Source organism: Boleophthalmus pectinirostris, unplaced genomic scaffold (genome assembly GCF_026225935.1).
Source record: "Boleophthalmus pectinirostris isolate CB_2022bp ecotype Guang Dong unplaced genomic scaffold, ASM2622593v1 HiC_scaffold_10, whole genome shotgun sequence".
Lineage (NCBI taxonomy): Eukaryota > Metazoa > Chordata > Actinopteri > Gobiiformes > Gobiidae > Boleophthalmus > Boleophthalmus pectinirostris.
In genome coordinates, this window is record NW_026570971.1 from 23,808,563 (window position 1) to 23,836,279 (window position 27,717).

General features: G+C 39.6%; 1 protein-coding gene across 1 annotated transcript in view; it reads left to right on the forward strand.

The window, feature by feature from the left end:
- gfra4a (GDNF family receptor alpha 4a) overlaps positions 1-16,551 on the forward strand; it is a 62,717-nt gene extending 46,166 nt beyond the window's left edge. The window contains exons 7-8 of the mRNA XM_020921874.2: positions 11,647-11,816; positions 16,399-16,551. Of these exons, the coding sequence (XP_020777533.1) occupies positions 11,647-11,816; positions 16,399-16,551 (323 nt within the window). The remainder of the gene's footprint in view (positions 1-11,646; positions 11,817-16,398) is intronic.
- Positions 16,552-27,717: the final 11,166 nt, after the last annotated feature.

The window sequence follows — 27,717 nt, forward strand, 5'->3', positions numbered from 1 at the left end:
CACTAGGACTTTAGAACCATGCAGTGCTCAAGCACAATTGCATAGGGTTTTATATTCCACACTCACACTTGCACATCTGAACTGGGCCACGGCCCGATGACATCATCACACAGTGCTGTTTGTTTACATGTGCTAATGCTTTTAGCAGAGAAAAAAATGTCCAGAGGCAGAAATATCTGTTAAATAGTCAAGCTGATGTGCGTCCTTTTATGATACACGCTCCTCCGTGAGTTTATGGAGATAAAAACAGCGCGTGGGAGTGAGGACAGCTGGAGACAAGAGGCAGCTAAACTTCTGTCATAGTCCTTATTGAAGGTGAGCGCAGGTTTGCCTTGTGTTTTGGAGCAGATTTTATTCACTGTTTTCCTTGTATGAGTAACATCAGCGCACACACAGGGCTCATATAGTAAAGTTGTTCATGTGCATGTACAGGAGCAACCGTGCTGTGCTTTGGCCCACCTCCTCCAACCGGGCCAAAGTCCCATCCATGCTGCGCTTGAGCATGGTTCGATTGCTCTCACACTGGACAAACGTACTGCACTTTAGGGACGCTCCATGCTTGGGCTCGGTTCTAAAGTCCTAGTGTGAGTGCACACTAACACACAATTCCTGCACAGTTCTTCAGAGTTCTTCTCTCAAAAGAAAAACACACTGTTTCACCTTGTGATGTCATGTAGCAATACAAGAAGTACAACAAAACTCAACCCCAGGTATGATTTTAATGAGGTAAAAGCATCATCTTGAAAGTGTTTTAAAGCTTACAACAGTCAATTTTACGCAATTTAGGACCTTTAAATGCTCAAATAATAAGCTTAATACTGTGACATAGTCCAGGCAAAGCAATAACTATTAGTAACTTGAATGTATACATAATGTTATAATAAAATAATAAATAATAATGATAAAACCAAATTAAAACAATGTTCAAAAATCAGTTCATTTAGATGTATTTGCTTTGGCCTAACAGATGACATTTTATGCCTGTAGCCAAATGAAGTCTTCCAGTGAGCACTTTACACAGACCACTACCCCAAACCTCCTGAGCATTTGCTGTCTTTGATGGCTTGGAGTGGACATCTGGACGTCCCTCTGTCCTCTGTAACCATGGACACTAACCCCGCCCCCCTCTCTCTCGCACACCTGTCCCACTGCTGCTAATGACCCAGGACGGCGACGCTAACCACTCTGCCGCTCTCCCCACAACATGCTGACAGTCCCCTCTCCTCACTATTGACTACAGCCCGGCTATCCACACACTAATTAGCTGCAGAGATGGAGACAGGGGCAGAGCCAGGGTCACTATCTCACCGCAGCGCCCTGATGGATAATACTTCAGTGGACAGGATCAGGACCAGGAGAGGGCATTGATTGGCTGAAGAATTTTGTTTGCAAAGAAAATTCAGAGGACGGATCAATTTGTTATGATCCTCAGAGAAATGATGTTTGTGGGTCACACTTCAGAACGCGACTGCAAGCTGTGAAATCCACATCGCTGATAACCACTGACTTATACTGCAAGGAAATTAGAGTAGCACTTGGACTTTAATGCAGTGGGCAACTACGGTATAGTTTTAACTTTACGGTTTAAAGGTTCGCTGCGTAACCGTTCTGGTGATCTGTTTGTCTCTGCTAATGTACCTCAGTATGACATTAAAGGTGCACTATGCAACTTTTCAGGTAGTTTTGTCTGGAATGTTCCACAGTGTGCCGTAAAATGTATCTGTCTTACATTCAGTGTGTGACGAACAACATCCTAGTCTCTCTTGTTTGGCCTCTTCTCACTTCAGATCCGCCCAGTTTATCAGCCTCATCTTTAGTTCCTTATTTTTGTGTTATATAATTTGTTGATTTTTGTACACTTTTTTTGAATTATTATTTCTTTTGGAAACTTCGCCACACTTCCATTTTTGTTCCAGGCCCGGTTCCTTCTTAACATCTTTTTCTAGTTACCGTGCCAAGGGGTCTAGGGGGTGGCACGGTAGATTGGGGCTCGTGCCTGTGGTAAGACGGAGCAAATTTTGGGAATGTGCGTGAGTGTGACTGTGTGTGCGCTCCGGATGGGTGGCGTTATGGGCTCATTTATTTCTGCATAACCTGCACTTTTGTTTTACGCACATATACCAGATTAGACTAGAGCCCTGCACCCGCGGGACCCGACACAAAACGGTGCGGCGCGGGATACATTTTGAAATCTCTCTGCGGGCGGGAGCAGGACTGCAAAATGCGGGAGCGGGCGGGTGGGATGATAAACTGAAGTCAATATGAGTGTAAAGTAAAATATACAACTGATTCATGTTTGTCTATTATACATCATTTGTGCTGGATATTTTATTTGTCATTAATAAAAACATTTTAAGCAGCCTAAATTTGCGGATGTGGTCTAATCTTGCGCACATTTTAGACAATTCCTTTCTGCTTCTCTGTGTTTGGTAGAGCTTAAGAAAGTGAACGTCCCCATCTTGCGGGATTTGTGGGTTGGATAAAATAGGATAAAATATCACAGGCACGGGCGGGACCAGGACTGAACGATGCGGGTGCAGCTGGGAGCAGGACTGAAAATGCTGTCCCACGCAAACCTCTAGATTAGAACAGAGGGGTGTCCAGTTTAGTCAATTTAATTTAGCTATTCCATCAGGCACCCTTTTTTTGTTTTAGTTAGTTGTTTAGTTATTTTCGGGGCAAATCCTTTGTGGAGAGAATTCTCTGTTAGGGGCGTTAACCTCGAGCCGGGCAAGTCCCAGAAGACAGACTAGGTTTAGTTAACGGAGTATGTATTACAGGTATTTTTATTGCTCAAAAATACTTTAAAACAAGCATTCTCATTGTCAGCGTAGTCACCACTCCATAGATCAGGCCTGTAACTTGGCGTTGTAGCGTCACTTGCACGCTTCTATAAAAAAGGATATTGAATAAGGCAAAACAAAGACATCTCCATGGAAACAAGCAGTTGACGGACCCTCCTTCAAACACACCCGATTGCATTTATTTAATCCATGCTTTTTATGGCTTGCGTTCTTACTGAGAGCAGACTCGCCTCGTCTAGAGATCTGACTTGTAACTTGGCCTTGTTTTGTCAGCTGTCCATGGAAGTAGGTAAATTTAATGCTACTCCGTGGTACATTCCAGGCAAAACATCTACATGGAGACTGTGACCAGAATGTACAATTGAATCAGCCATTTTTATTTGAATCTGCAAGTGTTTTTTAATTGTTGCCTTTTTTGTTTGCCAATAGAAAAACTAAAGTGTACTTGCTGACGCTATGAAACAGATCTCACTTGTAATTGCATTTTGTCTGGTTTCGTCTTTAGCATATTTTAATTGCAGTCACAGTTATGCTAATGTTATTGTAATCAATGCGAGAAACAGCGGAGTGAGAAGAATAAATGCCTGTGGGAGCGCGTGTTGAGAATCTGCCGCTACATGTTATATATTACATGTGGTGTATTTGACGTCATGTTGTTCCTCTGGGCCCAGCTGTAGTGAGAGGGTCTCCAGGCAGTCCATTATACAGACCAGTGTGTATATATACAGTATAATAGTCTGGGCTTGTTCCACGTTCATTAAGAAAGAAGAAAAGAAAAGAAAAAGAGGAGGAGAGAGGGAGAAGGGTCAATGCGATGCAGCTCACCTGAACATTAATCCGCTATACATATTTTCATGTGTTTTTCGCTGTCTATTCAAAATAAGCAGCATTAGTATGTATGTGCGGTAGAATAGAAGTTATAAAAGTACACTACAGTATCTAGACAATGTGCACTGACACAAAATTGACTCTTGTGGTGGTTTAAGCCATGTTTTAATGTCATTACCTTCTCAAAAACATACCCGGAGTTGTGTTTAGTTTAAAGTACATACACTACTGGTCAAACGTTTTAGAACACCCTCATTTTTTCCAGTTATTTATTGCAATTCAAGTCGTGTAAGTCCAAAGAAGAGTTTGAAATGGTACAAAGGTAAATACTGAACAGTCAGAGGTTAAGAAAAAAAAAGATAAAAGATACAAAACACAAGTCCAAGCTCTGTCAAAACTACCTCAGGAAAAAAGAAGAAGATGGTAAAGCTTGAAAACATGGCGTGTCCAGCACAGTGTCCAGACTTAAACTCCATCGAGCTGGTTTGGGGTGAACTGGACAGAAGAGTGAAGCGACCTACAAGTGCCACACATTTATGGGAACTTCTGCAACAGACTTGGGAAGAACTTTCTGAAGAATATTTTACTTCTATTGTAAAAAGAACGAGCCACGAGTGTGTTCAGCTGTTATATCTGCCAAAGATGGACGCTTTCATGAACCAAAAGGTTAGAATATGTTTTGGTCAACAGTAAACAGTAAAAAAAAAATTGAAAAAGTGTGGTGTTCTAAAACTTTTGACCAGTAGTGTATGTTTGAGTAATCTTTTATAATTAATCTGTCTGCTTCTTCTAAACTCAGAGTGCACTGTTCCACCTTGTGATGTCATGTATTGGTAGTTTTCAGGTTAACAGCTCCTTTTACCTTTTGATCAGTAGAGACTGGCAATTCTAGTGAAGCTGTATGGAATTTATAAACACAATGGAGCACTTCCTGTATTACCGCATGACATCGCAACGTGGAACAGAGAGTTTCGTACATGAGAGAAAAACAACATTATAACATAGATCAGAAAATAGTGAAATCTTTAATCTGAAAAAAAAAAAGAAAAAAAAGTTGAATTCTTACCTCTTTTAAGTTTATCTTGTCTAGATTATCAAAGCACGTACTGATCAGTGCAATGCTAGAAAGAAAAAGTTAAAGCTACAGTTACTTCTTAATATATTTTACAGTTGTATCTGTTAAATCTTTGTCTTTTTGATAATGTTAGCCAGTCTCTGTTAATGATTATGATCTCTTTGGCAAGAAAATGTGTTCTTTTGAAGTGGGCAACCTCACATTTACCTACACTGGACTTATAGTAAACTCAGTTATCAGCAACCATTTCCCTGGAAAAACTGACTTATGAACAAAATGGCAAACAAGATATGTTCTGGAAAATATGGACACCTGTACACATATATTTAAATATGTAATTTATTTTTTATTTTATTTTATTTATTTATTCATTTGTTATGGGTGTGTGGTTGAGTGTGTGTGTTTATGTGTATGTATGCAAATGTATGTAATTTGTATATATTTTGTTTGCATCATTATTAATGTAATTGTTACTTTATTTTTATTATTATTTTCTGGTCAGTATTACTATTATTATTGTATTTTAATTTTATTATTTTATTTTTTTTATTCTTAAAATGTTTTTTTCCTTAATTTTGTTATTATTATTGTTGTTGTTATTATTATTGTTGAGGAGGGGGTTTAAATGTGGCATTTGTATATTTGTATATTTTGTGGCTTTATTGTGTGGCCGTAAGACCACAATATAGGAAATAAACCAAAAATTAAATAAAATATATATGACAAAAATATATATATTTTACAGTGTGTCAGTAGTCTTACTTGAACAAAAAAAAAAAGGTTTGATTGCTCCTTCTTCTGTGAGTAAACTGTCAAAAGCTTTATGTTGACGATATGAAATGATTTGAACGCTTGTTTTTCTTTCAGATATAACTCTGCATCATTTTTGTGGTCCATAGTCTTTTGAAATATTTGATATATTGAATTTTCTCCATTATTTTGGCTTACTTAAGATTTTTATTCTTACTTGAGAGATTCCATGGACCTCCACTTTGTACTTCCACTTTGCACTTGTCAGTACATCTCTGACAAAGTTCCTCTACAGTTAGTTTTGCATGTTTTAATATACACTGTAAAATTGCTTAGTTTTTGTGTTCTTTCCCTTGTTCACTTTTCCTAATTTAACATTTATTTCAAAATCACTTCTATTTCTGCCACGCTGCGCCTGGTCTTTCCTCTGTAACTGCTCTCACTATCTTTAAGTTCTGCTTATCACAACTTCTCATTACATTTTACTTCAAGGACTTTGTGATGGACTTGGTTCAATAGAGAAAACTGAAAGAGGAGAGTGATGAAAACTGCTTTGATTTCACATGGACAGACGTCTAGATACTATAACGACGCCATTGTGTCTTTAAACCTCACTTTAATGAAAAATGAGCTGAAATGACATAGCGCTCGCTGAAGTAATGGATGCTTATTGATCAGAGTCATCAAATGTACAAAGAAACATGTGGTTTAAGTATAATTATTCCTACTTAGCGTTTCTTGTGCTAATTCATGTTTCACTGCAGCTGTAATAGAAGCTTTTGACCATTTGAGCCTTATCTGGATCATGAAACTGAGTTTTGCCTTATAATGTCTCCAGGTTACACTGTTTTTGCAGTGCCAGGGGCTTTTGGGCAGCACCTGTATTCCCTCGGACCAGTGTACCCCCATGTAGTGTAAAGGGTACAGTAAAGTCATGTTAACTGTGCCCATGGTTTGCTAAAGTACTTCTATGAGGTTTTGGACAAGGGCGTAGGTTTGCTTAGGTGGGGACATGTCACAACCAGTATTTGGGGAAGACAAAATAGTTCCTACCAATATTTGCCATTTTATTTTAATAACATTAATATTAATAACAAACAACATTAATTACAAACAAAAATATAAACTTATTCCAATATTTTCCAAACTCAGTAGTATTAAGTGAACACATTTTAGTTCACATTTTGTTTATTAGACGTTCTGAGATGTATTCAGTGATATGACGACACGGTTACTCCTGCCGCTGTTTCATTGGCTACAACAGAGTGATGTCATTAGTGGTGCCAGGAGCCTAAACTGGGGAAGCGGCAGGACAGGACCAGCACCTGAAGATCGCGGCTTGAGCAGGCGTGAGTGAAGACGCTGCACCGAACTTTGAAAAACTTTTCAAAAGGAACTTACTTGGCTCCATCTTCAATTAAATTTGTCTTTTAATGATTTGCCGTGGAAAAAGAGCGACTATCACCACAAGTGCACCTCCCAAAAGGAGCCCTACTCGTGCTCTGTGAGCAGCCCGACTCTACTGACAATATTCCATGGAAAATGTCTGGACATTACTTCACAAATATCTCATCACCAACAGGCAAAGGGAAATCTGATACAAACTTCTACATTGCTGTTATCCACTAAAGAATCATCTTAGAAGGACAATGGACACAAATTGTACATTTTGTGAACTGAAAAATGAAACCACCTCTCACTTATTCTGGACCTGCCCAGACTCTGTGTTTCTGGAAAGAATTCATAAAACATAAACGTAACTTCTTATCCCATTTACCCTTTCTTATAAGGATGTGCTGTTTGTTTTTTGCAATGTGCATCATACGAAAAGTCAACAATATTATATAATTAATCTGTTAATCAAGTCATCTATCAGTTGGTTTCATGGGAGGGTAAGCTGATAATGTCTCCACCAAAGCTGAGACCAAACCTACACCCTTAGGTTTGGAGATTAAACGTGTGTATGAAAAGATAGACACACAGCCCTGCTCAGGCTCATGCTCCTCACAGTGTCAGCAAGTCAGTGTATATGTCAATGTATATGTCCGTGTGTGTGTCCCCATCCTAAGATGTGTATGACAATCAATTGCAGTTTGAGTTTGAGAATAATCTGGAACATAGAATCGTACAAAATCACACAGTGTGAACCCGGTGCAAGTTCTTCAGTTTTCCTTAACACAGTTTGCTCTAAGGCTACTTCTTTGTGGGACTTTTAGGTTGTTCAATTATTATAAATAACTACTCTCTAATCACTAATGTCCATTCAGTTTCAGCAGTTAAAACCTTCAAGACTTCTTATTTAAAAACAAGACAAAGTCAGTGTCCTGGACCTTTTACCTCTTGTACGATGAGCTGATTATTTACCATTATTAAATCCTCATAAAAGTGTTTGCGCAATATTCATGAACAAATGTGCATGTGAGGACAGACAGACAGTCTCTCTTTCTCTCTCTCTCTCTCTCTCTCTCTATGTCTCTTTCTCTCTCTCTCTCTCTCTCTTTCTCTCTGTCTCTGTCACTCTCGCTGTCTATCTCTCTTTCTGCGTCTCTCTTTCTCTGTCTTTCTTTCTCTCTGTCTGTCTCTCTGTCTCTTTCACTCTCGCGCTTTCTCTCTGTCTGTCTCTGTCTTTCTCTCTGTCTGTCTCTCTCTCTCTCTCTCTCTGTCTCTTTCACTCTCGCGCTTTCTCTTTGTCTGTCTCTCTCTCTGCGTCTCTCTTTCTCTCTCTCTCTTTCTTCCTGTCTCTCTGTCTTTTTCTCTGTTTGTCTCTCTCTTTCTCTCTGTCTCTTTCTCTCACTTTCTCTCTGTCTGTCTCTGTCACTCTCGCTGTCTATCTCTCTTTCTGCGTCTCTCTTTCTCTGTCTTTCTCTCTGTCTGTCTCTCTCTCTGTCTCTTTCACTCTCTCTCTCTCTCTCTCTGTCTCTTTCTCTATCTTTCTCTCTGTCTGTCTCTCTCTCTGTCTCTTTCACTCTCTCTCTCTCTGTCTCTTTCTCTGTCTTTCTCTCTGTCTGTCTCTCTCTCTGTCTCTTTCACTGTCTTTCTCTCTGTCTGTCTCTCTGTCTGTCTCTCTCTCTCTGCGTCTCTCTTTCTCTCTGTCTCTTTCTTCCTGTCTCTCTGTCTCTCTCTGTCTGTCTTTCTCTCTGTTTGTCTCTGTTTCTCTCTGTCTCTTTTGTTCTCTCTTGCTTTCTCGGTGTCTGTCTCTCTCTCTGTTTCTCTGTCTGTCTCTCTGTCTCTGTTTCTCTCTCTTTCTTTCTCTCTCTCTCTTTCTGTCTCTCTTTCTCTCTGTTTCTCTCTCTCTCTCTTTCTCTCTCTGTCTGTCTCTGTTTCTCTCTGTCTCTCTCTCTGTCTCTCTCTCTGTTTGTCTCTGTCTGTTTCTCTCTGTCTCTTTTTTTTCTCTCTGCCTGTCTGTCTCTCTCTCTCTATGTCTCTCTCTTTCTCTATCTCTCTCTCTCTTTCTGTCTCTCTCTGTCTGTCTGTCCGTCTCTCTTCTCTCTTTCATCCTCTTTCCTTTGTGCGCACGGCCTTGGATTTCCTGCGAACGAAAATCTGAAAAGCATCTGCATAATTCACATAATTCCGACCTCACTTTCGAATCAATCACGTTCCATGAAATCAGATCGGGAGCGCGGGACTTCCTGGTGGACTATAAATTACGTTGAATGTGATTGTGGAGAGGAACAGAAGAGAGGGGAGGAGAGTCAGGAAAAGGGGGGGGCGGGGACAAATGACAATGTCCTCTGTGGGAGTCAGGACCACCGCTGCGATCGGGGGTCGACTGCAGGTGAGGGACTAGAGCCGCTAGAACATGATACGAACCTGAAATTAAATATTATCCATGAAGTCGAGCAAACTGCACAGATATATCGAGGTCGAAACCGCTGTGCGCTGTCTGTATCTGATTATACAGCATCCAAAAACCAGGAAGTGTACTGTTTGCATGCTAGTTGTTGTTGTAGTATTACTGTGGCGTTGTTAAAGTTGTGAAAAGTGCTTATAAATACTTAAAAATATACTAAATAACTTTGGACAGATGCAGACAATACAATCAAGCACCTTTAATTAGTTCATTAACAATAACTAATTAAACAAATAAGAAGCAATCTAAACAAATAAAGGGTTTAATAATTAAGAAATGTGTATCGGTTACAAGGAGGAGATGGAGAGACATGGGCTGGTGCTTGTGTTGCATAATTTGACAGAGCGTGAGTGACGAAACCAAGACTAAACAAGGACTAAAACTGGACTGAAACAGGACTAAACCAGAACTGAACCAGGATTAAAAAAGGACTAAAACCAGGACTTAAACAGTACTGAACCAGGACTAAAACAGGACTGAACCAGGACTAAAGCAGGACTAAAACAGGACTGAATCAGGACTAAAACAGGACTAAAAGGAACAGGACTAAACCAGGACTAAACAGGACTGAACCAGGACTAAACCAGGACTAAAACAGGACTAAACCAGGACTAAACAGGACTGAAACCAGGACTAAAACAGGACTAAATCAGGACTGAACCAGGACTAAAACCAGGACTAAACCAGGACTAAATCAGGACTGAACCAGGACTAAACCAGGACTAAAACAGGACTGAACCAGGACTAAACAGGACTAAAACAGGACTAAAAACAGGATTAAACCAGGACTAAAAACCAGGACTAAAACAGGACTAAAATCAGGACTGAACCAGGATTAAAAAAGGACTAAAACAGGACTAAAAACAGGACTGAACCAGGATTAAAAAAAGGACTAAAAAAAGGACTAAATCAGGACTGAACCAGGATTAAAACAGGACTAAAACCAGGACTAAAACAGGACTAAACCAGGACTAAAACAGGACTAAACAGGACTAAATCAGGACTAAACAGGACTAAAACAGGACTGAACCAGGACTAAAAAGGACTAAAAACAGGACTAAAACAGGCCCAAACCAGGACTAAAACAGGACTAAACCAGGACTAAAACAGGACTGAACCAGGACTAAACCAGGACTAAAAAGAGGTATAAACCAGGACTAAAACAGGACTGATCCCAGGAATGAACCAAGATGACTAAACCAGAACTGAACCAAGACTGAATCAGGATTGAACCATCACTAAACCAGGACTAAACCAGGACTAAACCAGAACTGAACCAGTACTGAGTGTCTGGACGGGCCCAGAGGTGCGCCCACGTAGACTGTCAGGTGATCGCAGACAAAATGACCAGTGCACACGGGTTGGAGGGTAGTTTTCATCACATCGATGATGTCACAAATCGTGTACCCCACTTAAAAAATCCTCACTACACCACTGCACAAAGTTCTGCAGCACAAATATACTAAGATGATATTTTTCACACTAGCTTTTCAAATGTGGCGATTTAAATCAGTCACACAGATATAGGATCATTGTCTGTTTGGAGCCATACATGTACATAGATGTAATCCCTCACACATATATAATATTTCAACATTTTCAGTTTGGATACGTATAATACCATCATATAGTCACTGGAAATATTTTAAATTGCAACCGGAATTTCATTTTCCAGTCTCCCCCGTTTCAGAAAGTTAAATTTAGTTTTGGATTAGACTTGCGTGAGGTGTGAGCCAAAGGCAGACATGAGCTGATCCTAAAATTCATTACAGCAGGATTTTGTGTTTACATTCACACAGTGGAACAGTGATACCTCCTGTCTGCCTCCCTCACAGAACACATCCTTCTATTTTATACTCAAATGTTGGAATGATCAGGGTTACTGTGCAAAAAAAAAAAAAAAAGGAAAAACTGAAATCTCTCTGAAATAATAAATGTGGTAGTGAACATGTGTCACCAACCAGGACTATATGAATGTGACTGCCAGCTTGACAATTTTATTTTGTGTGTGGGTCTTTCATTTATTTTTTTTAATTTTTTTTTTAGTACTGCGTTTATGTATTAATTTTATTATTTTTGTTCATTTATTATTATTATTATTATTATTATTATTATTATTATTATTATTATTATTATTATTATTATTAATTTTTTTTTTTTTTTTTTTTTTTTTGTATTCATTTTGTCATGGTTGGAACATAATTCTGCTGATGTTATGTAGACCATTTTGGAAACTGTCTTGTTTATAAAATGTGTTATACAAATAAAGTTGGATTGGATTGGAAGAATGTGCAAGAAGAAATCAAATTTAAATATTATTTTTTATTTTTGTGCAGAAAATGCCATCCTGGCCTTTGGTAATGGCTCAGATGTGAAGTCCGGCTCCAGTCCGCCCGGGATCGCCAGCCTCGCCCCCGGCAACCACAACCCACACCTGGTAACGGTCGCCCCCGGAGTCTCCATGGAAACAGAGCAGAGCATCCTCAGAGCACAGATACCTACTCAGGTGAGACCCAAGAAAGATGTTTTAGTTGTGGGATAGTACCTGTAGTAAATATTTATCATGGTTTTACATCAGTTAAGAAGTAACTGAAGTAGCGGTGACTTCTAAAACATGATTACCTCTATCTATGTCATCAACGTGGAAAATTCCATCCAAAACACAGGGACTATTTACTCTCAAGGAAAGCATTTTTCTGACAGAGTTAACGTTGATTTAACAACATAGACGTGTGGCCATCTGTTTTTGTTGGTCAAATCATTTTGGGCAGATAAAGTATGTGTAATCTTCTAATCTAATCTCAGGAAGTAAAAGAAATAAACTTTGCCAGTATAAAAACAAAACTAGGTAAAAGAAGAATCCATGTATCATTCATTCATTCTTTTTTCAATCTAAAACCAAAAATAAGAAAACAAACAAACAAACAAAAACTGTTTTCTTCATTGTCTTCAAAACCAAAATGGAAAAATGGATAACGATTTTGTGTTTTATATTTTTGATTTTGTGTTTAAATGAATAATGGAAAAAATGGATTCCGTTTCCCGTTTCTGTGACTTAAACTTCGATGCAGCACTTTTGCGCCACATACGGACTGAACCAGGACTGAACCAGGACTCAACCAGGTCCGGCCAGACTGGAACCAGACTGGGACTGAGATCAGGACTGAGTCCGGGACCAGGACCAGGACTGAGACTGAGACTGAGTCCGGACTGGAGACCGGGACCAGACCAGAACTGAGACAGGGACTGAGACCGAGACCAGGACTGAGACTTGGAACAGGACCAGGACTGAGACCAGGACTGAGACCAGGACTGACGTCGGGACCAGACCAGGATCGGGTCATGATTGAGACCGGGACTGAGACTGGGACCAGACCAGGACTGAAAACAGTTTACTTCTTGTTCAGTCCTGGTTCAGTCCTGGTTCAGTCTTGGTTTAGTCCGTATGTGGTGCAAAAGTCGGGCATCACAGTTTAAGTCACATAAACGGGAAACGGCTGTTATCCTTTTTTTCCATTATTCATTTAAACACAAAATCGAAAACTGAAAAAACAAATTGTTATGCTTTTTTTTTTTCCATTTCGGTTTTGGAGACTAATAATGAAGAAACAGTTATTTTTTTCATTTTCTTAATTTTGCTTTTATTTTGAAAAACAAATGAACGAATGATACATGGATTAACAAGGTATGCATTTTTACTAAAGTCTTAAATCTAATGCTGTTAACTGTGTTTTAGTGGAAAGTGCTCTAACCTTTCCCCTGCCAATTCTGTTCTGATGTTGTGGTAAAAGGATGGACAGAATCAGGTGACAGTTGATGTTTGATATTTGGACATGTTCTGTGGAGAGATGGGGAGACTGGAGCTGTCTGGCAGGACGCCTGGAGTCCAACCAGGAAATTTATGAATGTAGTAAAAGAGGACATACAGTTAGTAGTTGTCAGGGAGCAGAGGAGATGAATTGCTTTTCCCTTCGATGAAATATGGAGAGAAAACGCTGATAGTAAAATTATACACGATCATGTCTAATGAAACCAAGCACATCGAAATGAATGTACACAAACACTCACAGTACTAGATTCTACTAATACTACAGTAATACTACTACTGTTACTACTGTTACTACTACTACTACTACTGGTACTACTGTTACTACTACTGCTACTACTACTACTACTACTGCTGCTGCTACTACTACTACTACTACTGGTACTACTGTTACTACTACTGCTACTACTACTACTACTACTACTGCTGCTGCTACTACTACTACTACTACTGGTACTACTGTTACTACTACTGCTACTACTACTACTACTACTGCTGCTGCTACTACTACTACTGCTACTACTACTACTACTACTGGTACTACTGTTACTACTATTACTACTACTTCTACTACTACTACTGGTACTACTGTTACTACTACTGCTACTACTACTACTACTACTACTACTACTCTGCTACTACTACTATACTACTACTACTACTGTTACTACTACTGTACTACTACTACTACTACTACTACTACTACTACTACTACTACTACTACTACTACTACTACTACTGCTACTACTACTGCTACTGCTGTTACTGTTGTTCATCATTGCCAACCACAACAATACAACTACTACTCTTCTACTGCTACTGCTGTTACTACTACTACTACTACTACTACTACTACTGCTGCTGTTATTATTACTGCTACTACTACTACTACTATTACTACTACTACTGTTACTACTACTACTACTACTACTACTACTACTGTTACTACTTTACTACTACTACTACTGCTGCTGCTGCTGCTACTACTACTACTGCTACTACTACTACTGTTGCTACTACTACAGCTGCTACTAATGCTACTACTAACTACTACTACTATTACTACTACTACTACTACTGCTGCTGCTGCTGCTGCTGCTACTACTACTACTACTTCTACTACTTCTACTACTACTACTACTTCTACTACTACTTTTTATCACTCTAAAAACTACAGGTTCATCATTGCCAACCACAACAATACAAAAAGCACAATAAATAAATGTTATGTAGACAAGTTTAATGTCGTACTGTGGATTATTCCAGGTAAAGCAATAACATCTCCAAGGAGACAAGCCGTAGTGGATGCCCTCCAGAAAAGACACATAATGAGAGTGTAGTAAAAGAAAATGATATCATAACAACATAAACAAACATAAATGACGAGTGGAAATAAGCTGTACCTGATTGCAGCCCTAATCGAGTGGGTTAAGTGATTTTTCAGTCAAAGTGAATTAAAGCAGTAAATGATGTGGAGACAGCTGCCTCTGAGCTCCACTCTGACACACTGTCCTCAACACACTGTCACTTCCACAGCACTGTCTGATCAATCACCACACACACATTCATAAAGAAAAGTGTGCAGTATTCAAACAGGAGCAGGCTGTGCTCAGTGTTTGTGATGGAGAGTTATTTAAGACGGGACAGAGCTGAGACTGGACCAAGTTACAATGAAGAAGGGAGCACGAGCCGTATGAAAGATGTGACTTTAGATTGGAAGTGCAGAGTTTGCCTGAGGTGGGGACAGGCACTTTAAGTACATTTGTATTGCATCCTGTATGGTCAGAAATAAAAAATCACAGTATTTATGGCATTGCATTAGTCATATATAGTACTTTCCATATGCTCCAGTTGTATGCATTATTCACTCCACACTGGGTGGTGGTAAGATGCTATTACACTCACAGCTGGCCTAGGGTAGACTCACAGAAGCGAGGCTGCCAATCTGCACCATCAGCAATGTGGCTGAAGTGTCTTGCCTAAGGACACAAACACAGTTTTTGCTACTCCCAGCGGTTTCCCATCTAAGTACTAACTAGGCCCAGCCCTGCTCAGCTTCTGAACTCTGATGGGATCAGGCTTGACAAGGAGGTTTGACCACACAAATGAATCTATTTTAACAGGATACTTTCACTGAGACTTGGATTCTCATTTTAATCTCAAAAGTTGATCTCACTTCACTTTTTAGCCACACTAAACAGTCACACATTCACAGAACAGCCTGAAGTGCATTGCCCATGGACAGAGGTTGTTGTTTTGTGAGTTTCTCAAGTCTTTGACCTCAAGTCCGAGGCAAGTCCAAGTCTTGAGTCACTGGCTCATAAGTCCAAGTCAAGTCCAAGTCATCTGTTTTGAGCTTCAAGTCATTTCAGGTCTTTAGGATACAGTATATTTGGTACTTTGGTTAAGATTTTTGCAATTTATATGACTTTTAAGCTAAATTGTACTTAAAAAGTCATGGTATATTTGTACATGAGTATTTATATAAGAGTTGTAGAAATGCATTTTTTTAGATGTCTTGACAAGATCTAAGTGTGAATCATTACAGTCAGAACAGAAAGAATTCAGATTTTAATAGCATAGTTTGTTGTGTAGTCTGCACTGAAATGGAACGATCGTGTTCTATGTAGTTTCCTCTGTTTTACTGTATTGTTCTGTATATTACTGTAAGATATTTGATGACACCATCTCACAGTACTTCAGTTACTGTTGCCATAGTAACACGTAGAGAAGTAAGAGGGACATGTTCCAGATTGTTCTTGTAAAATTCAGCGCTGCATCACTGCATCAGTTGAAAAAAGAAAAACATATTTTTTAAAACATATAGATATATATTTAGGAGAAGCATCAAGTCTTCTCAAGTCACAGGCCTCAAGTCCAAGTCAAGTCCCAAGTCATTGATGTTCAAGTCCAAGTCAAGTCCCAAGTCTTAATCCATTTTATCAAGTCAAGTCTCAAGTCCTAAAAATAGTGATTCAAGTCTGACTTGGGTCCAAGTCACGACCCTCAAGTCCTCACCTCTGCCCATGGACACAGTGGATTGGAACAGCAACCTGTTTGACTGATGCCTCATAGAGCAGCACTAATTCCCTTACTAAAACTTTGCATATGATTAAGTAAACAAATGATGCCTGGAGGTTCATTTAATCGTTTAATTAGAGTTATAAGTCTTCCTTCTCCTTAAAGTTATGTGTTGTACCTATGTAAAATAGATGTAACATAAAAAATGATACTTAATGGATATTTCTGTTATTTCTTGTAGGTAAACGAAAACGACAGATTGTGGGGTGATGAAGAGGACTCGACTCTGCCCTCTCCTGGACTGTCTGAACACGGCGCAGCACCTCTTCACGTGGGCGGGGCTCTGGGCTGGCTCCTCCTTCCTCTGCTACTGCTGCTACTGTCCCACCAATAAGAGCCCAACCCACTCCCTCCTCTGAGCAGAACTCTAAACCAGATGGAGGAAGGGCAGAGACACTCAACCAAACTGGAGCCATTTGTATGAACCAAGTGTGTTTCGCCATCTCCCTCTGCACCATCACCTTCTCCCATCCACCGACGGGGCTCCACTCCCAGCCAATGACAACGCACATCACCAAAACAAGGAACTAAACAGGAAGTAGTACCCGCCCATTTCCTGCTTCATACGCTACCCAAACTTTTCCAAAACATCTAAGAACCAGTGGATTTGTAATGTGTACAGATAAGACACTGAAGGAACAGTGCCTGTGACTCTGTCAATAACGAAAAAAAATCCTTAAAAGCAACAAAAAAAATATTATTTTTGTCGGCGAACATTCCTTAGTGTCAAATACAAAACTGTACAATGAAGATATGAACTGTGCTGAGATCTCCCTCGCGATTTTATCTGTGTTTTGTCCACGCGGCTTACGACTCCTTTTATTTCTACGCTATTTTTTCCCTTACATTTTTTCTTACAAAATTATAAATGCACAATTTAGATGGAAGCACAGTCACCGATACTTCTTTGAGTGTATGTCGTGTTTTAAGTTGCAATGAAGAGTTCCTTTTAAAACCTATATATATAAGAATAAATGTTTAATTCAAAATAATTCTTAAATGTTGCTTTTATTTTGAAAGACTCGGACCTAATTTCCTGAAGTCACTAATATTGGATACCTCACTTTGCTAAGGGACTCTTCACGTTTTCTTTGTTGAGCTTTAAGTGTGAGAGAGTGACCAGTTTGTTAAGAAATGTACAAAATTGCTATGTGAATTTGGTGGCGATATAAAGACAAGTTTATATTTTTAACTATATGTGGACTCAGTGGGAACAGATAATCTATGGAAGGAAGCTTATGGCCAATCACATTTTGCCATTTTAAGTGAATATATTATCGAATGGACAGAGAAACTACAAGGATACTTCAAGTTTGTTGGAGATAGAGATGGATTTTCAAATGTACTGTAAAATGCAGCTGTTTTTGTGGACCACAGGAATTATATATAAAGTGTTGGTTTAAGCTCCTATTGAGGAATGTGTCATCTTCAATACTGCCAGTGAATTCAGTTGTCTAAAATAAAATAAAAGAGTTCAGTTTTTGAATCGTGGTTTTATGAACTATACAGTGCATTGGTGAAAATGTGAGGTACTAGTGTGATTTAAAGCAAAATTTATTCTTGTGAATTTTTAGCCACGTTCTAATGTTGGTACCTCCTGGAAAACATGCCTGGATTTGTGTTTTGTTTCATTCACTACTATCTGAGTAATCCTTTATTATTAATCTGTCTACGTCTCCAAAGATCAAAATGTTCTGTTCCACTTTGTGATGTCACGAAGCAGAAGTTTTCAAGTTAACAGCTACCTTTAATCTTTTGCTGTTTTCCAGGGCTGCGATCGGTCAAGGGGGCCGTGAAGCTCCTCCCGTACGCCGCATGGACCACGCCCTTAAACCAGGACTAAACCAGGACTAAAACCAGGACTAAACCAGGACTAAAACCAGGACTAAACCAGAACTAAAACCAGGACTAAACCAGGAATAAAACCAGGACTAAACCAGAACTTAACCAAAATTAAAACAGGACTAAACCATGTCTAAACCAGGTCTAAACCAGAACAAAACTAGGTCTAAAACCAGGATTTCTCCCCCTCCTTTCATGCTCCCCGTCTTCTTGCGTACGCCGCATGGGCCGTGACTCTAAACCAGAACTAAAACCAGGACTAAACCAGGTCTAAAACAGGTCTAAACTAAAACCAAACTAAAAACCAAAAACTAAACTAGGTCTAAAACCAGGACTCCTCCCGCCTCCTCTCATGTGCTGCATCTTCTTGCATACACTGCGTAAACCATGCCTCCTCCCGTACGCCACCGGTCCGAACCACAGTTCCAGTTCCAGTGTATGCAGCTTAAAAACACAATGGAGCTCTTCTTGTATTACCACATGACATCAAGGTGTTTTCTGTTGGAGAGAAAGAACTCAGCCTAAATATCATGTACTTTTTAGTCATTCATGTATTTAAGATTTGTGAAATGGGGGTTAAGAGCAGAGAGAGACATTTAGCAAATACAGTAACAGCACAACCCTTTTATTTCTGACTGCACTGAAAAGTATTGGACTCGAAAATTATGTTCTTATCCATGAATTTTAGAGTGATTAAAATTTAGCACTGTTGTCATAGAAATAAACAATTCAAAACAATATATCCTAATTTTTTAAGTGGTTCAAAGTCCTCAAAATGGCACCTTTAGAGGAGACTGAAACCCATGAATAGAAAAGCTGGAGTACCTGGGTTTTCAGTTTAAGACGGTAATTGTAATTATGAAGTATTTACATTCTAACTCATGTCAAGTCAATCCCAGTGCTGTTTACTGTCTTGTCTTGTCAAAAGCTTCCTGGTCGCATTTTTATCGCAGTTTGTTTTACGTTTTTTGGACTTAGACAAACTATTGATCCACAACGGAAATTATTTGGACACAGCAGCTCATACATCACAAAATATTCTAATAAAAAAGAGCTAAAATATAAATGGTAATAATACATTTGAAATAAGTACAAAAAGCACCAAGAGACTAGGGTCAAGTAAGGCATAATTATCTGAATATATATATATACAAGTAGAAATAAAATATAGAAATATACTAAGAAATATATCTCAGCTGTATACTCGAGGTCGTATGAGGAGAAACAGTGCCAAGATGAAATAATGATTGACAGCACATAGGGTTAAAAAAAAAAAAACAATAACGGGATTAGAGCATAGTCTGTGAAGAATAAACATTGCTGATTTAATTTGTATCTGGACCTAAAATGAACAGTTCAGACATGTTCAATCACTATTCGCTTCAACGCTCATAATTTTTTGGGACATTTTTAAAGATATGGACAATTCGTACGGGTGTGGAAACACATAAGACTTTTGGAATGATTACAATTTAAAGTAAAACGAATCCTGTGCGAATATGTCTTTATTTACAGGTTTACAAAGATAAAATGCTTTATTATTAGATCCAGACAGCGAACAGGCGTCTCTTTTTTTCGTCAAGTACTGCTTTGACAAGACACTCTCTGGGGAAACAAATTCACAATTTGCAAGAATAAAAATGGGTTCCAAAGCTTTAAATGTCTACAAGCAAAAAGCTATAAGGTACAACTACTAATAGAAAAGTGGTTTAGAGTGGGTTTATTTATCATTGTAACAGTTTAAAGGTCCTATCTTGCACAAACTTGACTCTTGTGAGCTTTATGCCATGTTATAATGCTGTCACCTCTTCAAAAACATACCTGGAGTTTTGTTTCATTCATGCATGTTTGAGCAACTCTTTATTATTTGTCTGGCTACATCTCCAAAGCTCAAAATGTTCTGTTCTACCTTGTGACGTCATGTGGTGGTAGATTTCAAGTTAACAGAGCTACCTTTCACGTTAAATTCAGCAGAGATTGGCAATTCCAGGACTGAAATAGTGGGACAAAGTGTTTTTTGTTTAAGAAAAGAACTCGGCCTAAATATGCAGGATTTGTGGATGAAATGAAACTCCAGGTACGTTTTTGACGAGGAAACAACATTATAACAGAGATCAGAAAATAGCGTAATACGGGTCATTGAACATTTCTGAGGTACCTGGTTTTCAAACAGCGAAAGTGAAAGTATATATTTACATTCTAACTCGTGTTTAAGTCACCTATTATTAGATCCAAACAGCGAGCATCCGTCTCTTTTTGTCAAGTACTGCTTTGACGAGACAAAACAAATTCACACAATTTGCAAGAATAAAAATGGGACCCAAGCTTTAAATGTCTCCAGGCGAAAAGCTATAAGGTACAACTACTAATAGAAAAGTAGAGTGCGTTTATTTATCATTGTAACAGTTAAACAACAAAAACAGGGCTGGAAATGGGCCATCTGCAGCTCCGCATCCTGCTGTGTTTGTATTGGTTTTAGTCAGGATAAATGAAAAATTTGTTGCTGTGAGGGCATCTGGGGTAAAACCAAATGCAATAATAAGAAAGCTTTCAAAGTTGCAAATGATTTAAAGCGGAAATTACTCCAGACTAATTCGGTATGATTATGTTGTCATGCTGCTACAAATCTGTTTTGTTATTCTCATTTAAACCACAGCCACAGACTCTGGCGTCTCCACTCAAGGTATGACATTAACTGTGTACAAATACTTCCTACTTCCTCATTAAAAAGTGAACTCTCTCCGCGGCGTGCAGCTCTATTCGCAGTCGTCAGGCCTGAAAATGACATATTCTGCACAAGCTAAAAAGCCTGTATGTCTCCTCACTGTGTCATTATAAAAAAGTGTGCAGTTTCTGTCAGTCCAGTTTCTTTTTATTGCCTTCAAATGAGTTTCTCTCCAACCTAAACATTTGTGTGGAAGCTCTGATCTGATCCGCTCACAGATAGTCTCTATGTGACTAAAGGTGAGTTGGATGAAGCTTGTTTGTGATGCTGCCACTAGACTCACAACATTTGATAACAACAACAGTTATTTTCACTGAGTTTGTTCACTTGGACGGCCTATATTATTTTCTGATCGGTGTTATAATGTGTCTCATCCCAAACACTGGACTTGTGTTTTGTTTCATTCACACATGTTTAACACACACACCCTGCATATTTATACTGAGCTCTTCTCTGTGATGTGATGTCATGTGGTAATACAGTAAGTGCTCCACTGTGTTTTGTGTTTTAAACTCCATACACCTTCACAGGAAGTCTTTGGATCATTTCAGCCTTGAAATTGCCAATCTCTACTGAACTAAAGGTAAAAAGAGCTGTTAACTTGAAAACTACATATCGTTTTTTTCGGACTATAAGTTGCACTTTTTTTCATGGTTTGTGACTTATACTCAGGTGTGACTTGTATGTTAAAATGTTCACACTGACAGCCGTGAGAGGGCGCTCTAGGTTTGTGTACTCCTGTAAATGAGTACAAAGTGCAAAGTGACAACTTCTAATGCACATGTCGGCTGCAGAAGTAAGAGAAAGAGTCTCTGTCCTGTCTGTATCATGTCAGTCGATCGCACAGTTACTTCTGTATCAGTGGCAATTCAAATTTAAACAAACATAAAGACAATTGAATCCATCCTGTCAAGATACAGAAAGGCCAGAATAATTCTAACTGGAACTGTTGCTGAGTCTGCACAGAAGAGGAAGCGGCGCGTTTACCTCTGGAGGTCACGGAGTTGCTCAGAAGTGACACCGAGGATGAAGAATTGGATTTATTGATTTGGAGTGAGATGGAGCGTTTGGTAAACTTGTTCTGTTGTTTATACTATATTTATCTGAAGAACTGTTCATATGTGACCTTAACAGTCTGTTGTTCTCTGTTCTATTGTTATTACAAGAACTTGACTTTCAAGATGAAATGTTGGTACCTGGTCTCTCATTTTATAAAATAAATTTCCCCCAAAAAGTGTGACTTATAGTCCGGAGCAACTTATATATGTTTGTTTTTTTTCATTATGTATTTTTTGGCTGCTGTGACTTATAGTCCAAAACAAATACATCTTTGAGAGGTACATCCTTGGAGATGTAGACGGACTAATGATAAAGGGTTACTCAAACATGTGTGAATGAAACAAAACATAACTCCAGGTATGTTTTTGAACAATAGACAGTGTAATGTAAGACGTTTAAAGCAAGATGAGATAAACCTTTTGACCCTCAATGCAGACTACAGAAAGTAGTATTGAATCATTTTTCCAAAGTATTTTTTAGCAATAAAAAGTGTTATTAAAGGGACAGTGCAGAATTTTGGACATAGAACCTTATTTCCTAGTGAGCCAGAGTGTTGGAGACGTGTGGAGACATTTTTTTAAATATTCCATCCAGTCCTTGTATTTGCAGAGGTCACTGGTGCTAGGCTAGTGCATGTCAATGGCCATAGTTAGCCTGCCACTAAAAACAGTCTTACCCACTTCACAAAACACCCGAAGCAAATTGTTATTACACCAGACTGTCGATGTGAACGTCTGTGTTGATAGAATAATTTTAGAAGTAAAACCAACCTTGGACTTCCTGATAGAAAGCTTGGCAGTGGTGGACTGATATCACTTAGCACCTATCTTACCGGCAAAGTAAAATTCTGTTGCTGACTGTTTTTAGCGGCAGGATAACTATGGCCATTGACATGCACTAGTCTAGCACCGGTGGCCTCTGCAAATACAAGGACTGGATGGAATATTTTAAAAAGTGTCTCCACACGTCTCCAACACTCTGGTTCACTAGGAAATGAGGTCCTATGTCCAAAATTCCACACTGTCCCTTTAAATCAGTGTAAGACAGATCATTATCCGATAAACCATGAAGACAAGACGTAGCAGCAGACTCACCATCAGAAAAGCTACACAGTGTATCTTTAACATATGCTTCTACAAGTCGAGCTCTGTCTAAATGAGAGGCAGAAACTTTTCGCCGATAAACCTTACGAGACCTTTTCCGTTTTATATTCCGCTTGGTGGTTGGAGTGTGTGGACATCGGAGCTGCATATCTGCTCCTCTGCTCATAAAGCCAGCGTTCTGCATGGCCAGATACCATTAGCACTCTGTTAGGAAATGTACTTTGCTTTTCGGGGGCCAACTATCTCCTCAAATATACGAAAAGGCTGCTGTTTTGCTCCAGATAAGGCGTATGCGTGGGGTACTGGCTCTCACAAAGCAGCTGTCTGACCGATTGGAAATGTTTCAGTTATCAGGCAGAGAGGTGACCTGCGAGGGGCTGTCCTGAATCACAGATGGGACCAAATAAAGGAGAAGCAAAAAGAGGAGAATTCAAAATGGGTTCTGTTCTTTTTATTATTGTTGAATGGTAGATGAGGGTCTCAAGCTTCGACTTTTGTGGCAGTGTTTAGTCAGTGAACGATTCTGCAGTGCCACTGGGTCAAATTGTGTTTAGTTCTGGAGACTGGGAGAGAGATGTCTTCACTTATTGTATATCAGTTGAGGAAAAAAGTTGCATTTCAGTGTTCCCTATCCAATTAGTTTGAGTTACATTTGTCTTGTTCCAGTACAGATGTATTGTAGAAGCAGCTCTTGAGGTCTGCTGCGTACTGTTTGCTTCTAATTATAAAGCATTATATTGTTTATAATCAGGATGTGCAAGTCAGCATGCTAGTTAGGAACACTTTGTGCCTAACTTTTTCATCAATGGAGAATTTTTACACTCTAGAGCAGGAGAAACCACAAACCTCCCTTCCCAAATGCAGGCCGGGCTGCGCCACTAAACCAGATCTAAACCAGAACTAAACCAGGACTAAACCAAGTCTAAAACAGGTCTAAAGCAGGTCTAAAACACATCTAAAAGCAGGTCTAAAACAGATCAAAAAACAGGTCTAAACCAGGACTAAACCAGGTTTAAACCAGGACTAAACCAGGTCTAAAACACATCTAAAAACAGGTCTGAAACAAGGTCTAAACCAGGTCTAAAATAGGTCTAAAACAGGTCTAAACCAGGACTAAATCAGGTCTAAAGCAGGTCTAAAACAGGTCTAAAAACAGGTTTAAACCAGGACTAAACCAGGTCTAAAGCAGGTCTAGAACAGGTCTAAAAACAGGTCTAAACCAGAACTAAACCAGGTCTAAAACAGGTCTAAAAACAGGTCTAAACGAGGACTAAGCGTGGACTGCCCCTCCTCTCCATGAAATATTGTCAGATATAACACCGGTCAGTGGCACAGAAAAAGGTTGGGGACCAGTCTGAATGGAATGAAGACAGTACTGTTACTTTTAACTGAAGTGAAACTAAAATGGAAAAATGTCAATAGACCGAACAGTGTTTTTGTTCTCTGTCAATGTCCACATTTGTTTGTTAGTTTGTTGTTCACATATCAACACCATCATGCCATGTTTAGAAGTTACAGAGCAGCAGATCTGTATGGTAAAACTTTTTCAAAGGTAAGAATGTTAGTTTTGCAATCTGAAAGTCTGCCTGAAAACCATTGAGTTTGACTTGAGGTTTTTACAAGAACTCAGCGTCAGAAAGTTAATAAACAAACCCAGATACCAACAGAATCCAGAGAAAAGGTGTTTCTTTTAACTTCTGTGTCTTTGAGTTAAGAGCATCAGATTCGGCTGATGGAAAACAGAAATGTAGACATGAGGTGTGATTTACAGACAGCTCAGTAAAAGGTGAGCAAAAATAATCTACAAAGAACAACAAATTATCAATAATGGAACCAAATTTGAGACTGAGACGAGAATGAGATTGGAACGTGAGATTGACAGGTGGATCGGTGCAGCGTCTGCAGTGATGCGGTCGCTGTATCGAACCATAGTGGTGAAGAGGAGCTGAACTGAAAGGCAAAGTTCTCGATTTACCGGTTAAACTACGTTCCTCCCCTCACCTATGGTCATGAGCTCTGGGTAATGACCGAAAGGATGAGATTGTGGATACAAGCAGCCAAAATGAGTTTCTTCCACAGGATGACTCAGAACTCTCTTAGAGATAGGGGAGGAGCTCGGAGTAGAGCCGCTGCTCTTCCACATCAAGAGGAGCAGCTGAGGAGGCATCTGTTTCGGATGTCTCCTGGACACTTGGGGAGGTGTTCTGTCCCACCTGGACGAGGCCCCAGGGAAGACCCAGAACACGTTGGAGGGACTCTGTCTCTGTTCTGGCCTGGGGATGCCCCAGGACTCCCATGGAAGAACTGGAGGAAGTGTGCGTGGAAAGGGAAGTGTGATCCTCCCTGCTCAGACTGCAGCCTCCGTGACCCGGCCCCGGACAAAGAAAGAAGAAAATGGATGGAACTAAAGTTCAAAGGTGCACTTGTGTAATAGACAATGTTGTAATGTCAAGGTTGAATCCTGAATGCTACTATGTTAAAGATGCACTGCTTAACTTGTTTGGTGGAGGGTTCGACATCTGCTTGTCACCCGTGGAGATGGGCCTAGAATGTTCCACAGTATGGCCATAAACTTATGAATCTCCATGGAGAATTACAGGGTACACACTGTGGACAATTTAAACCAAACTACTGACTATCTTCATGGTGACAAACAGGTTATGGACGCTCTCCAGAAAAGTTACACAGTGCACCTTTAAAGTATCATGATGTTAGTCCTCGCTGTAGACAGAAGAACTGCTCTGTCTAACTCATCTTGGAATATCATATTTCATACAAGATACAAGCGCCCGCCTTATCACCACCTGGACGTACATATGGTCCCAGGACACCGTGTGGTTTTGGGTCAACACGTATTTGGGACACCTGTCTCCCCCTGCCGCCCCTGTCTCCCCCTGTCTCCCCCTGTCTCCCCCTGTCTCCCCCTGCCTCCCACTGCCCCACATACGGAGCTGTTCTTAGGCTCGTACAGGCCAGAATACACAGAGTGGACCACCAGTGAGAGGCAGGCAGAGTGACCCGCCCAAACTAATGATCGCCATGGTGATGGATGGCCCCCGGTGTTCACAGGGGAGGCCTAATGACTTTTATACAGAGGAGATGTGAAATATAAGCAGTCATTAAAGGACAGGCGTTATGCTGTGCTACGCTCCAGCGCCGTACTGACAAATGGGTTAGCGCTGTTGTTTCATACGAGAGGGTCTCCGGTTCGATTACCAGCGCTGGAGGGGCTGTGATGGACTGGCCTGGTGCGAGTTCAATTTTAAGATTATTGCAGCTGTGGTAATACTTAATGTTGTTATAGTTTTAGTTTTGGAGAGCACATACAGTATAACATGATCCTACATTTGTCCTTTGCAGATGTTGGTATAAATTACATTTACACAGTTGCTCACAGAAGAAATTTGACTAGATTCCTGACACATTACGTTTACTTGAAGAAAAGATGAGCACTTTATAATAGGGATGTAACAATAACCATAATATCGTGATATCGTATCGTTGAAGTTCTCACAACAATACCATGGACCATCACATTATATTGAATTACAAGTCTCTTTGCTTAAAGATTGTATAGAGGATTTTTTTAAGAGAAATACAGCGACAGTCCTTGTGCGCGTTCAGAATTACTGTTGAAGTTTCCTGTCTAGAGGTAATTTATCGACCAACGCGTCAGTTTTTAGACCCTTCGTCTGTTTCATTCGCACCATCGGTGGAAGGAATCTCCAAGAATCACCTCAGTTTAGCTTCGCTCCTTTTCCCCTTCTCTTCTTCTTCTTTCAGCGACCTCAAAAACCGACTTTCTTTTGCGGCGAACTGGTCGTCGATTCTCGTCCGCCATCGCGACAAACTTTGTGCGAAATGCGAGGAAGCTACAGTTTGAAAAAGCCTCTAAGAACCGCTGCATAAACCACATAATCCCCGCGCGCCGACAAGTCAGTTACACTAGGGAGTTTGATTGACAACCTAACAGCCAATAGAAAATGAAGGAGCCTCGTTTTCTATTGGCTGATGTTTATCTGTCCTCACTACGTCCACAGTTGATAGATTTTCATTCTTTTTTTTTTGTCATCATAATTACAAGGCTGCTGCGTCTCTGTAATGGTATTTTAAACTTTCATTGACAATTTGAAAAAAAATAAAAAATAAAATAAAATCCTCCATACAACCTTTAAATGAAGAGTTATGGTGCAGCAATAGCTAAAAAAAGACAGAGGGAACTACATAGACCATGATCCTTTGCCCCATTTTTCCAGTTCAAAGCACTTTTAAGTCTTAGTTCTTAGGGTTAAGTCAAGGCATTTTAAGAGAAAAAAATAGCATATTCACAGTTTTGTTTTTGCCTCCACAAAACATCACAGTAAATATCGTACCATGAGATGTATATCGTGAAAATATCATACCGAGAGATTTGAATATTGTTACATCCCTAATCGTGAGCCTCCCCGCCACATCATGAGCTTTCCCACGGTATCGCAATAAATATCGTAATGTGAGGTTCATACAGTATCGTATCGTGAGACTTGGATATCGTTACACTCCTACTTTATAATTATAATATTGAGACCATTGACTTCCTGTTCAAAATGGCAGAACTTCCTCGTGGCATTTCACCATAGTAAATAAGTCCTATCACTAAGAACAGGGATGTGGGTGAGGATAGGGGGTAGGTGAAAACAAGAATTTTGTGATCACTCAATGAGCCTCAGATATAGAAGAATAAAAGATCACTTAAAATACAACTTTGAGTAAGATAATTAGGAAACACTGT